The 14456-nt window shown below is 40.4% G+C and overlaps 1 protein-coding gene across 1 annotated transcript in view; it reads left to right on the forward strand.

Moving 5' to 3' along the window:
- Positions 1–14456, forward strand: part of LOC106863747 (unconventional myosin-X-like) — a 95838-nt gene that overhangs the window by 74273 nt on the left and 7109 nt on the right. Inside the window, exon 4 of the mRNA XM_088170823.1 lies at positions 13284–13471. Within this exon, the coding sequence (XP_088026949.1) occupies positions 13284–13471 (188 nt within the window). The remainder of the gene's footprint in view (positions 1–13283; positions 13472–14456) is intronic.

A 14456-nucleotide genomic window follows, 5' to 3' on the forward strand; every position in this document is an offset into this window, starting at 1 on the left:
GCTTGTTTACACACACATAAAAATCAAATCAAGTGCAGTATACTTAATTGTAATGTAAATTGTAGTGTATATGATTTCAAAAGTACAGAAGAAACAATTAAAGGGAAATTTAAACAGTTACTTTAACCAGAAAGACAATTATTTGTGCAGATCTTCTGCTGTTTACTTGTGGTTTTTTTCTGTATTTGAAGAGCTGTTTCTCCAGCAATGAGCATTTAAATAAATATCTTCAGATGTTTGAGCTCAGTTTAATCTTCTGTTACTTATTAACATTTTTGTCACACGTACTCATACCCATGTTCCTAAACTTTTCACTACTTCCTAATTCATACTACAAAGTTATTTTCTATGGATGCCTAACATGTCAGTGACTTTATTTGCAGCTGCCAAGAACTGCATTTATAAAGGGTCAGCAGAGGATTTTCTGTATTTCCTGATATCTCCTGGGGAGGGAAGAATATTGACTTTGATTACAAATTATGTTCATAGTGTGAATGCTGCCTGGCTCTGAACATAATGAATTGAGACTCTCAGCTGAATCTGTGCTGTTTGCGAGAAGGTGAATGACAAAAATGTTGTTCTTGTCTATGTGCAATCATCTTTTTGTATCAGTGGCAAGTCTGTTAACATCTTGTGACACATTTTATGTGAATTTCCATAAAAGTGTGTGTGCTTTCCCTTTTTGGCCTGTGAGAAGCATAGGATATACAAGTCCTTTCTTTATTCTTCCAGGCAGGCTGGTACTGTCTGCTATTTTTTTCAGGCTTTGTGATAATACTGCATTTATCTGAAAGTTTGGTTCCATGCTATCACAGAACCATCACCACGTTTGTTGTCCAGGAAAGGACAAAATTTAGGATGGAAGTGATCATACAGTGCACGGGCTTTCATTGCTGCTTCATCTCCCATTTTGTTCCTGTTGGGAACAACAGTGGGTGATCCAGCTGTGAACATCAGCACAGAAGGTTTAATGCTCATCTTTGGATGCTCAGATTAGCTTGTGTGCCAGACTGGTATGTGGCAAAATATGGAAAGATAAACACTAGTGCTAAAAATGGAGGGTGCCCACATTTGAAAACAGGGGGAGAACTTGGGGGATTTGGTCACCTCTGAAGCAAGGCCATCACAGGGCACGTGGTGTGGAGGGGGCAAGTGCTGTGGCAGCCACTCTGGTCGATGTTCAAAGGCAAATTGTTCCCAAGCTGTTGATTCTGGTTTACTTTTAGTTAAGTACACACTGCGGAGCAGACTGGCTCGGCCTTGGAGAGAATGCCATAAACCACACGGCGTGGATTGTGCTGTGAGTGGCACAAATTATGGTGTTTGGGCTGCCTCTGGGATGAGTTGCAGTTGTCTTGTCTCTGCCAGTGGTTGGTTATTGATGCAGGTGAGCAAATTTTGGAAGAGCAGAGCGGAGGATGAGAGAGCAGCTTTGCTGAAGTGAGAGGCAGGTTGGAAACAACTGCAGTATATATTGTGCAGGTCAGTGCAGAGGCTTGCAGTGTCATATCTGCCCTCATTTGCATGTTTGAGCAAATAAACAAGTTTCAAAACACTTCTGATTAGCTTTTTCCTTTTGAATTAAGAAATGCTAGGTAGGCACATTCCCCTTTGAGGTGATGATGATGATGGTTTGACATGTGCCTGTCTTGTTCAGGAGGAGGATGTGCCCCATGCCCATTCTGCTTGGGCTGCAGTGTGGCGGTCCCTCGGTCACCCTCCCCTGATGGGGGGTGAGTGACCTCCAGGTTGTCCAACAGTTGGGTGTGGTGTCCAGGAAGGGTGAGGGACAACACAGCCTATTTTTGCTCACTCTCAAATTAGGACTGCAGCTCACCCACTGGTAATTATAACCATCTGTTATGTTTGCTTGCATATGTATGAAAAGTTCTGTACCAGCCACGTCAACATGTAGTGCTGTACCAGCCACGTCCACATCAGAGGGAGGATGATGGTAATTAGGAGGTCAGTTTTCAAGGCTAGCTTCCCTTCTCTTTTCGGCTGAAGCAACAAACATTGAGTAACTTGGATGAAAAAGCACCATTTATCCAATTTTTCAAAAAGGTGTTAAACTGGAAGAGTTGTCTCTTCCTTGACAAGGTTGTTGCAGAGATCCTAGCCACTTCATTGTATTGAATGCTCAGTTCTATCTGTTCTTAAAAGGTATTTTTAGTTATTTATGCATTGATTTTTAAATCTATTAGTGTTTATTTACTTAAGCAGCATGTTCAGTTGTAGTTTGTTAAGCTTGCAGTAATTAGATAATTCATCTCCCTCGAAGTCATGAGGGCTCCCAGAGGCAACTAGTTGATGTTTGTGCAGTATTAATCAATAATCACCACAGGGGTTTTTTCAATTTCTGTTTGCAGACCCAGACACTTTAGTATCTAGGTCAGTTGCTCTCTGTGACTTATTTTTCTGGGTTTTTGCATGTTTGGTTTTTTTCCAAGTACAGTAAAACTCCTTTGGCATCCAGTGCAGTTGCTCTATACTGTGTTATGATGGTCAGCAGAAAGTGGATATTGCTGCATGTTACAGTGAGAAAATAGTGGGGCACACTGAAGTCATGGTTGATGTAATGCAGGCAGACACAATTCATACACTTTGGTAGCACTCCTGCTCAGACGTCCTCTAACATGGACACAAGTTGTAGGTGAAAGCAGAGGAACAAAGGAAGATCAGTAGAAGCTAATAGAATCATAGAATCACTGAAGTTGGAAAGGACTTCCAATGTCTTCAAGGCCAACCTTTGACTGAATGCCACCATAAATACCACTAAACCATATTCTTAAAGTGTTTACTAATAAATACAAAACCTCATGACTGGTTTCTTAAATAGGAAAAGTTGGACACACTGTGCAGAAACTGAACCTAAAAGGAATGTATATTATGGACTCCTACAGTGCCCTGGGCAGCTCAATAACCTTGGTCTTGGCCTGTTGTGTGCCTTGTTATAAATAATTGTGGGCCATGGAGTTAAAAAAACCCCAACAATGGTACACGGAAACTGTGTCATTAATTAGTGCCATAAAACATGTATGTAAATATAGTACACATCCCTAGCACAATTGCACTAGCCCCTAGAACTACATTTATCCTGGTATGGTCTGCAATCCACCTGGGGTTGCACAATTCCTCTCCAGAGGCATCCAGTGCTGTAGAGCAGTCCCAGGTAACCAGTTTGCAGGATCTGCTCTGTGGTCACTGAGGAAACTGCTGTTTATTTTATTGCTCTGCTTTTACAGTAAAGAAATCTTAAAAGTGTGCTGATGAATCATAGTGTTTTTCACACCTTCTTGTGCTGCTGAGAAGATGGGGAGAATTCTTGCCACCAGCTCTTCCCATGGAAATGTGGAGAACAGAGAATGCTGTTGCTAAGAATGCATGACAAATGTCTATACATAGCTGCTTACCTCCATAATTAGAATGTTATGCTTGCACACATCAGATAATGTTTTCGAAATGTGGTTCAAAGTGAGTTCCTGTCTCCAAGCATTAATTACAGCTTCCATTTCACATCTGTTACTAGAGAGCAGCAGACAAAGATCTATAAAAACACAGCAGGCTTTTAATTGGAAATCTAGTGAAATTTATTACTGGTAATTGTTATTTCTAAAGGCTGGTCAGTTATATAGATCAACAATTGTCTACCACAAGCAAATTATCATTATTTTGTTGTTGTTGGGTTTTTTTGGGTTTTTTTAAAAGATGTGTTAATGGAGAAACATAACTGTAATGATATGAGAAGTAAACAAATGCCATCAATTGGTTAACCAACCTTGCTTCTGACTTTCTCCATTCTGCGTGACTTGTGGAACTGCTAATAGTTATAATAATAACAACAACAATAAAGAGTGTTTGTCTGAACTTTGTCCTCACAAGGTCCTCAGCTGAAAATACTGGGGATTTGAAAGGTGTGTATTTTCAAATCATAGCAAGTATTTCAGCCTGAGCTATTGTGATCAATATGACACCATTAAAAGAAATGAAAGGTGTGTGTCCCGGAGTACACTGCCATGTATGCCACAGCTACACAAACACTTTGCAGTGTGTGCAGTGGCTACATGTGTGCAATGCCTACACTAGCACATGCATTTATGTCACAGTTTGCAGCATATTAGGTGTTGCTGGTAACCTGCTGCGTGTACACAGTGCAGTAAGGATCTTACCTGCGAGCATCAGTGGGCTGCTTTAGTGAGATGGAAAGGGCAAAGAGGGCAAAGTTTTATTAAAACATGAAAACTTGCTCTTTCTATTCTGCTCTGTACCAGTTTGGTTTTTTTTCTCAGTTGGTTATTTGGTTGGTTGAGGAATAAATAATAGATGGACTGGCAATAGGGTCAATTTCTATTGACTTCCATGAGTTTTCTATTTGTAATACAAAAGCTCTAAGCTATATTTGATGGTAACGTCATATAGAAAACTGCAAAGTAGGAATCTGTCATCATATGCTGATTTTGTCATTGGTGACGGTATATATTGCTAATATATGGTGCATATTGCTAATGTCTCCCAGATTTGAAGACTAGTATTCATGTTGTTTTCTCCATACCTTAATTGCATGTCACTGCTAAATCTATGAGCCAAGAGCAGAAAGCAGACCAACATGCAGAATCAAAAGAAAAATGATCAGTCATTTGCACAAATGGCAACAGCAGCTTAATGCTGTTCAGTCAGAGCTTTTGGAAATGGTGCTGAATGCTTTTACACGTACCATTGCCTCACTTGGAGGTAAGCTTTGCCTCCTTTCTGTAAGGTCTGTTGTTCCCAGTCCAGCAAAGTAATTGAAAGGAGGGCAAGAATTTGGGCTCCAAAACTTAGGGCACTTACCTGTCACCAGCATGTTTTCTTTACATGAGTTAGGCTTTTACTGTAAAGCAAGCTGTGCAAAATTTACTACTTGTGCTGCACTGTCCAACTGTCTTATACACATATTCCAGCAGTATAATACTAGAAAGGCTGAAAACAACCCATTTAAGTTGGGAGTGAATTAACTTACTTTTATAGCTATTGTTTATCTATGTAAATGGATTATTGATTCATAGCCAGGCTGTTATTTTTATTTGGAATGATGTGGTCCCTTTCTCACAAGCGGTTTTGGGTTTTTCCCTTTGATGTTTGTCAGTCTCTCCTTTTAGAAGTAAATGGAATCCAAAAGTTCCATTTAGCAGATTTTTGACAGTTAATTTCATTTGCCATCTCAGTCCTTATTTCTTGACTGACAGCTATTTGGCAGCAGTTCAGTGCCATCCAGCTAACTACCTGGTATAGAGTTAGATTTCAGTTATGCTGGCTTTTGATTTCTCTTTTCATGCTCTGTTAAAGAGTAATTCCTGCTCTTCCAGCTTTCCTCCTAAAAAAGCCCTTTCTATAGAAGAGATCTTCAAATATTACAGAGCCACGGAAGTTATGGAAATCTGGATATCAGTATGTAAAATACTTGCAGGCAGAATTAAACAGATCTGTGAAGCTTTATATAAAAATATTTTGCCAATGTTCTAGAGACACTGCTCTTTGATTCATTGTTTTATCAGCATTTTGGTTTTCCTTTGTGCGTATTTTCTCTGAAAAGCCCCTTCATCTCTCCAGTATGAATGTATAGGAAGGAAGAAGACCATTTTTTTCTTTTCCTTGCTGGAGGGTAAATTAGACCTTCAGACAGTTTTGAAAGACTCATTTGAGCATTGTGCAATAACAGAGCAGGAGGAAGAATCAGTGTGTGGCCACAGGCCATTTGAAATGAAGTGATAAGCCATGGGGTCTCTGCTTTTCGTGAGGCTTTTTTTGATCTGAGCTAGAGCTCGCCTGGTTAAAATTGTGCACACAGATTGCTACAGTCTCATGTGCAAACTTATTTTCACACGCTGTATTGCAGCCCATGAAAATAACAAAAATCAATGTCTTGTTCTGATCAATCATGTTTGTGTTCAGGAGGTCACCGCCTCTATCTGCTTGGCAATGGTGAAGAGAGAAATTCTTCATTAACTGTTTATATGAAAACTGTACAAAAGTTCATTATTCTGACCCAGTAGATAGGACTGCTGCATGGTAGAGATTGTATTGTATTACTCAGCAAAAAAATACAGTAAAAACAAGGAGACTTAGTGCTTTTTATATGGGAGAAAAACTGCCAGAAACCTGTGAATATCTTAAAGAAGGAAAAATGTCTATCTGATGTATCTGTATTGTTGTTTGCTGGTTTGGTTTTTACCTTTGGCTGTAACAGTGTTCTTTTATCAACCTTTCTTTATATTGGTTTCATACTTCCTAACTGGATTGGTTTTTGTGTGGATTCGGGGTAAGACTTGTAGTGTTTCCTTGAGTAATCCCCATCCACATGGAACAATCTATCCAGTAGGAGAAAATCAAGAGAAAAAGAAGATGAGATTAAGCTGCGAGTATATCAGACATAGGGAAAAGCAAAGCTGATGTAAATTTGGGCTGTTGGAAGTTCATCATGAGTCACCAGACATGGTGAGGACTGCAGGAGCCCAAGCATGTAAAGATGATTATAGAGTATGGCATTTCCATCTTAGAAATGGCTTGAATGGTTGAAAACATTTAAAACATGTAGTTTTAAAAAGCATTTAAAATTGTAGTTTAGTACTTTGCTTCGATTATGGTTTTTAAGAAAGAAGATTTGCTTCAGACATGAGACAACTGGATTGTGTCCCACTGAAATTAGCATGGGACCAGCTAAAAGACAGGGCATACTTACCACAGTGAGGATAAATCGAGGTCCTTCCATGAATGAGGGCATTAATTACCATCCTCTTTATGGCATACCATCGCCCCTTCTTCTGCCTCCCCTAAAAAGTACACTAAAATGTGGCCCAGCCATCTTTCTTCTTTTTCTGCTGATGTGTATGTGGTAAATGTTTGGTTGTCTTTGCCACAGAATAAACTCACCCCTGAATACCATCAATCCTTTCACCTGAGAGAGCTCTGAACCACAAAGACCATATCTGCAGTGTGGAGAAAACTCTTCTGTTCCCAGGTTTTTCATCCTGACACCTTAAAATTTGGTGTTGAAAACATAACAAAGTTTGATGGCTATTTTGTGGTCTTTTAAAAGTTGCCTGCCACTGCATGTTCTGTGAAAACACTGGCTTTGTTATTTGGTAATATTCCTGTGGCTGTGATGATTTAAAGGTAAGTGAGATGAAGAGGTTGGGTGGAATGGTGATAAAAATCTTTTCCCATGCCTTCTCTAAAAGTAACATAGAAGTAGCTTTGAGGTGAGCCAGTTGTACTGCAGTTTAATTTGAAGTTTCCCATATATTAAGGGTAAGCCCAGAAAGTAATATTTGTGGAATAAATTGACAGGTTGATATTAATACCCAATTTAAAAAAACCCCAAACTTTTACTTTTCAGACACAGAGTCAGTTTCTTAAGAGACTCCAGGAAAGGTAGGAGTTGTTCAAAAACGATCCAGAAACATATTTTTTGAGGCATCAGTAGACATGCTTTTCTTTCTGTAATAACATAGATTTTTCATGTTCTGAAGCAGAAAGGCTAGAAAGTACTCTTCAGAGAGTTGGACAAAGTCCTGTTTCTCGATGTTTATATATATATCTGTAGCAAAACATCTTAATTTCTGTATTCGATCTATTCCAGCATCTAGTTCCAAGCTGTGAAGATTATTTTGATTTTTGGTGGCATTAAAGAAACACAGTGATAGAAAGAAATAGAGTAATGCACTCTTTTTATGCCTGTTAGAATACTGCAAGCAGTTTTGGTTTCTGTTGAGATTGTTGACCAAAGATTTCGTTCAGGAGCAGTGCATAATGTGCTTCAACAGAGTCCTCCAGGCAGCTTCTGCCTTCTCCCTCCCACTCTCCCTGTAGCATGAGATATGGAAAGCCTGAAAGAAGTGTGTGTACTTCCCTGCTTCCCCCTTTTTATTTATTTATTTATTTATTTATTTATTTATTTATTTATTTATGAGAGCAGGAAGACTAAGATGTCTCAGACGCTGGAAGTCTGTGAAGTACAGAGGGACACCTTGATGTAGAGGGTGAAAGGTCATGAGAAAAGCAGTGTAGAATAAATTTAGTGACCTTACATGGGAAAAGCAAGCTTGGGTAGACATAGATATCATAAAAGATCCTCAGAAACATAGAAGTTATTGTGGAGAACTTCTGACATAAAAGGGAAGAAGTGAAAGGTGTATGGTTGCTAGATATGGAACAAACCTGAAAGGATATACCCCAAAATTCTAAAAAGCATCTCTGAAGGTGAAAAGGTGAAAAGCGGGGTGGCTCTGGTGTATTCAGTATGTTTAGTTTATAGGACTAATGAAGTGGTCTTCCATTAGGGCAGTTTTCTTTTTCATTGTTTTTTCACTATAGAGATTCTGAAAAAAAAAATTGAGGGGGAAACTTCTTACTCTATTTTTTCCTCTTTTAGTCTGAAAGCCTTTTCTACGTGGGAAAGTAAGACATTTCAAACTGTATTTTATTCATACATTGCAAACCTTTTTTCTTGTAATTCTAAGTGTAAAATACACTAAAATGAATTTGGATCAATAAAACCTTGTATGTCATTTGGATTTGTTTGGCATCAAACTAAAATAAATTGATTGTGTCTTTATTGATAAAAACAAACAACACCCTCTCATGTTAGACAGGGCTACTCTGACTATGTTAAGTTTTGCTAGAGTATTTCTGTGGGTATCAGCAGTCTTTGTGAGCTCTTTTTAAAGAACAAATTGTTTTTCACTGTTTGAAGGACTGTGGGATGATTTCAAGACAGAGGCTCAAAGCTAATTGCTATCAGAAGGCAACAACAAAACAAAATGCATTCAAAGAACCAATGAAAAATCTCTTCCTTTTTGAAGTACATCTTTAATTTTGTCTTGCCTTACTCAGTGTCTAGTTGAGAAGATAGGATTGGAACTTCTAATTTTGAAAGTCCTTGTAGAGGATCAGCTTACAGTCTTGTTTTCCTTTTTCCTGAAAGTGGGAGCAGGAGTGTCTGTGGTTTGTGAGCAAAAGCATTTCAAGAGATGAATTAACAGTGTAAAATTCCAGTAAAAGTTTGAAAGTGCAAAAGGAACCCAACCTTTAATACAGTAATCAAAGTGCTGCATTGGGATTCAGGCTGAGTAACTCAACTTTCATTTATTCTTTGGTTTAAATAAATATATTAGCTGTGTTCTGATAACAAGTTATTCCTGGTTTAGTCTGTACCAAAGTAGTTCAAGAGTTTGTGTATGGTTCTGTCTGAAGAGTCGAGTCAGTCATATAACAGGGAATAGTAAACTGCCCTGTTCATTGCTATGGATTTAAGGGGTCAGGCTTCTAACAGTTCTCACAGTATATCACTGCAAAAACTCTCCAACTATTTCAACTGGAAATCTTCAGAGCTCCCCTGTCTTCTTGCAAATGCTCTGGCAGCATTCCTCCTATTCATAATTTCTTTGGAATACTTTGATTAAAATAAGTAATTATTGACTTCCAGAATCTGATTAGAAACTATGAAGAACAAAAAGAAAATTTAAGATTACTGTCTTACAATCAAAGTGGAAGTGTCATTCTTATGTGAAAATACCTTTTCTGAAATTTCACCTGCTTTGTGATGTTGGCATAATATAGTTATTTAGAGATCCTGCTTCTGATTGCTAACCCATTTAATTTGCCATATGCTGATGTCTAGTGCAGAAATTGTGTTCAGGAGTCAACACACATCCACTGAGCAGTCCTGCATTTTTTGTATATTTTTACACCAATTTAACCTGCTGCTAAGATGCTTGCATTTGCCAAACCAAAAGGTCTGCCCTGCAAGAAAGGGATTGTGTTGTGTGGCTGACTCTCCAGGCAAGTGAAGGAACCTACAGGAAAGACTGAGGGACTTTTTACAGGGGCATGTACTGACAAGAAGGAATGGCTTCAAAGTGAGAGAGAGTTAGTTAGGTTAGATATTAGGAAGAAATTCTTCACTGTGAGAGTGGGGACACTGGAACTGTTTGCCTAGAGAAGTTGTGGATACCAAATCTCTGGAAGTGTTAAAGGCCACATTGGTTGGGGCATTGAGCAATCTGTTCTAGTGAAAGGCGTCCCTGCCCATGACAGGGGGATTGAAACTACATGATCTTTGCTTTCCCTCCAACCCAGGCCATCCTGTGATACTATGAAATTGGGAGGTGGTAGCATTTTTCATGGGAGTACCTGTATCCTTCCCTCCTCCTCCAAGTCCCTAACCTTGTGGCTCTTAGAGTTGCCAGGGTAGAGTCTAGGATCTACTGCTTGTAAGATACTGCTACTAGTATGACCCTGTGATAGGTACTGGATGGGATGAGTAGTAAGCCTGGAAGTGATGTAAGAAATTATTCTTGTAGCAGCAGACCTTGCTGGAGTATCCCAGAGGCAATTTAAAAAGACTTCTGGAAGATTTGTCTTCTAACGTGAACTTTTAAAATAATTGGAATAGTTTTTAATAACAGTGCTGCTTCAACCCATTGATACTTTGCTAAACTACGTAGGGTAAAGGCAGAACTTTTGCTTGGGCCAGCTAACTCCTTAGTCCACGCAGACTAAGCTGGTTCTGGCTACCCCTGGGTTGGACGGTGACACCTGGTAGGTGATAAATGTGATACACTCTGTGAAGAATATACTTTTTTTCTGATCTTGCCTTGGGATGAGGAAGTTGTTTTTTGAAGTCTTGAGTTTGTTCTGTCCGTTATAATTTGTTAGCAGTTTGTCCATGCATTTAACTTGTCCTGCAAAGAGGTAGTACATACTTAAAGCACCAGAAGACTGGAACCACAAAGCTGCACCTTTGTCAGTAGAGGTTGTGGTACTTCACGTTTTTGCTGAAAGAAAAAGATCGAGACAAAGAATTTTTAAAATAGTGACATGTAAGCATTACTGCATGAGGTGATTTAGAAATTGTTTTCACCAGTATGATTTCTGCTGTTCACCAGGTTTGCTTTATTGCCATAATACACCACCCATTTCTCTATTGTACCTTATTGAATTACAAGGCAATGAAGCCAGCTCACTTTATTTAATAAATATTTATAATTCACAATAATGACTAATATTCTGGAAGTCTTTCTGTTGCTTTAAAAAAAAATTGTGCTGAAGTCATGTGAAAGACTGCCCCATTTTAAATGAGTGTATGCAGAATTGGACTGCTGTCACCTCTTCTGATATTTACTATTTAGAAGAGAAGCAAGAAAAGTCACAATGTGTAGCCTGTGGTGATGCAGTTTTGCCAATGCTTTTAAGTGGAGATATTGTTCTGTGAGGTACTTAATCTTGCAGAAGCTATAGAGTGATTATTTACTTATGAAGCTAGATGGTATCATGTTTCATGGGGATTTTTTATTTACATCTTTGCCATGGCATCTGTTGTGATGGCATGCCTCAAGTTACTCTTTTCCAAAGACTTCATCCCAACTTTAATAAGGGAAAGAGGAAGATCTGTAGCAGTCTCTTTTATTGGTCATACTTGCACTGCAGTCATGTAATTAAAAAAGAAGCCTCTTAAAATTTTTCCCTGTGCAATCTGTGCTGAAATACGTATGAAACAGAGGAAGTCTGTTTTCAGAGCCTTCCTTGTTACTTATTACTTATTTAAGAATCCAAGAGGGGATGATCCCAGGAAATTAAGCTATTGTCTCAGTGCTGTAATTGCCCTGTGATATGATCTCATGTTGAAATGCTATCTCTCCTCTAGATGAAATCTTCTGAGCTGTTGCACAGCATGGGAGGGTGGGGGGATGGTGTTATAAAACACACAGATTGGAAATTCACCACTCTGTAAAAGGTACTAGAGTTACAGTGAGGTGGGATATTCCCCTTACTGCTAATAAAATTGTCATGATTTCAAGGACACCAGTGCAGTTCCCTTAGCAAAAGCTCAAAGCTGCAATTTGTGTCAGGCCTGATGGAGGGTGAACAGGTGGATAATGGGGACTGTAACAGCAGGGTAACAGTGAGAAAGGAGAGCTGATACACAGCGGTAATTGCATGTTAATTAAGGAGAAAAAGAGGGAGGCAGGTAGATGCAGGCTGTAAATGCTGCAAAAGAGACTGATAGAGGGGAAAGGAGAAGTATGGGGGAACTGATGGTTCGTTTGTCTTAGTGAATGCCCTGTGGTGGCTTAGAGAAGGAGGCTGCAGGAGGAGCACATGGGGCTGCCTTTGGGTGGTTTGCAAGATGCTGCTCCCCTTTTCTGTCTCTGGTTAGGGTGCTGTGGAGATGAAGAGAGCCCCAGTCCTGCTGTTAGCTTCACAGCTGGTTCCTGTCAGCAGCGAGAGGGTTGACTGTACATGGGGGCTGTGGTACAGGGCTGGAGGCTGCCCAGCCTGGCTGCTCACCAGTCCATAGCAGGGCTGTCGAAGCCAGGTGTCAGCTTCCTGCCTGTGACCACAGCAAGGGCGTTTAGCAGAATGAAATTGGTATCGCAGCAGTAACACTGCACATGCCATACAGTGTATCAATTAATTTCACATGCCCCAGAAACTCTGGAGATAGCATGCTTAATATTATCTGCTACCTCACTTAATGTGATTTTATTAGAGGAATATATTGAAGTGGATAGAGGGTGAGGGAGAAATTGAATAACGTTGTGAACAGACTGTTGCAAATGATCAGGTTACCACAGCCTAATGAGTTAAGGCAATGGGAATGGGTATAAGCTACTACCTGGGTGGTTTTAACTGATGTGCTGTCTAATTGCAGTGCGATAGAAATTAATGACTTGCCAGCTGCTGTTCTGCATCCAACTAATATTAAAAATATTGTGGAAACCCAGTGATTTTTGGAGCATCTGTCGCTTTACGCACTTTTCTTAAAGCCTGCTATTCTAATATAATGGTCCTAGTGTCTGCCATAATGCCTGATACTTCTGTTTTAAAAGTGAGTAGCAGAGAAGGACTTGAATACTCTACATGGAAATACAGACTTTTCCACCATTACTTTGGGTTTAGTCAGGTGTTTAGTAAGTTCAGCAAGTCCCTAAGGACACATGAGAAGCAGCTGTAGGCCAGCGCTGATGGGCATTATCGTGCAGCTGTAAGCAGCATTAATGCAGGGATTTGTACTGTCAATAAGCTCAGTGTTATAGGTGGGGAGAACATGACAGAAGTGGGAGCAATTTTCGCCCTTTTGTTGTTTTCAGGAAGAAATCAGGGGAAATTGCTGGCCACCTTTATCCAAAGGATTGCTGCGGTTTTGCAAATGTGCATTTTTTGTCTATCATTTGAGCAGAGCGTTAGCCTGTTGCACCCCAGGTGCGTGTGATAACAGCTCTGGGGGTGCTGTGTGCTTGCAGACCTACATCGGATCGATAGTCGCCTCTGTGAACCCCTACAAGAGCATCCCGGGGCTGTACGACGGCGCGGCCATGGAGCGATACAGCAAGCACCACCTGGGAGAGATGGCCCCGCACATCTTCGCCGTGGCCAACGAGTGCTACCGCTGCCTCTGGAAGCGCCACGACAGCCAGTGCATCCTCATCAGGTGAGTGCTGGTGGCTGCTGCGGCTGCTGCTCTGCGTGGCCCTGATGGCGAGCCTTTGGAGGTGATTTGGGAGCTGTGGGCCACGTGGGGACAGCTCCAAAAGAAAGCAGGGTTTTAAAAGAGCACAATCTCAAGAGAGTTCTGAACTTGTTTTGTGTCGTTCTGTGCACCTTTAACAAAACGTTAATCTTTTTTATGCATCTTACAGTAATATTTAGTAGAAAAAAAAACTATTGTATTTTTGTGCATTTTTTAGTCTTCACACATCAAATGTTATCCTAAGTGTTTTCCCACCAGTTTAAACATCTCTGTGCAGCTCAATAGTTTGTCACCACTAGACCCTCGTTCCTGTATGGAGAGGAAAAGAAAAAATTAACCTACCAGTTCTTGAGATATACTGTAAATAAGAAGAGCAAAAGGGAAACCCCTCCACATTTCAGCCACTTAATTCTGTCTGATTAATCTTCCTTGCTTAATCTTGTTGTCTTTTAATTTAATGGTGATTTAATAGCTTCCCGTTTGAACCACTGTGTCACTGGTATTCAGGATCTGGCTGTCGCCGAGTGTGCATTAGGGAGCAGTTGGCATTTCAATAGCTTTTCACTGCTTTCAGCTCCTCCTTCCTTCTGGCTCCAGAAGAGCTGAGAAAGCAGCCAGCTCTTTTCCCATTCCCTAGCCTGCCAGCTCAGCTGTGTTGGCTCACACACAGGCAGGGAGACCACAGTGTGGCCCACCAGATAGGAGGAGCAGGTCACTGCAGCATGGCTCCGGGCAGGGGGAGATGCTCAGGGGGGTAAGAGACCTTGTGTTTCCCCTCCCTCTCCTCTCTTGCCTTCACAACGTTTTTGTGATTAGGCCTACTGCTGTCACCTTCCTGCACCATGAAGTTACACATGTGGAGCTCTTCCGGAGCAAGTTGACATGATTTTGGCTGTCTCCTGACCTCCCTTGTGGTGGCTGTAGGACTGACTACAGCATGGGGCAG

This window comes from Sturnus vulgaris, chromosome 1 (assembly GCF_052056855.1).
Source record: "Sturnus vulgaris isolate bStuVul1 chromosome 1, bStuVul1.hap1, whole genome shotgun sequence".
Lineage (NCBI taxonomy): Eukaryota > Metazoa > Chordata > Aves > Passeriformes > Sturnidae > Sturnus > Sturnus vulgaris.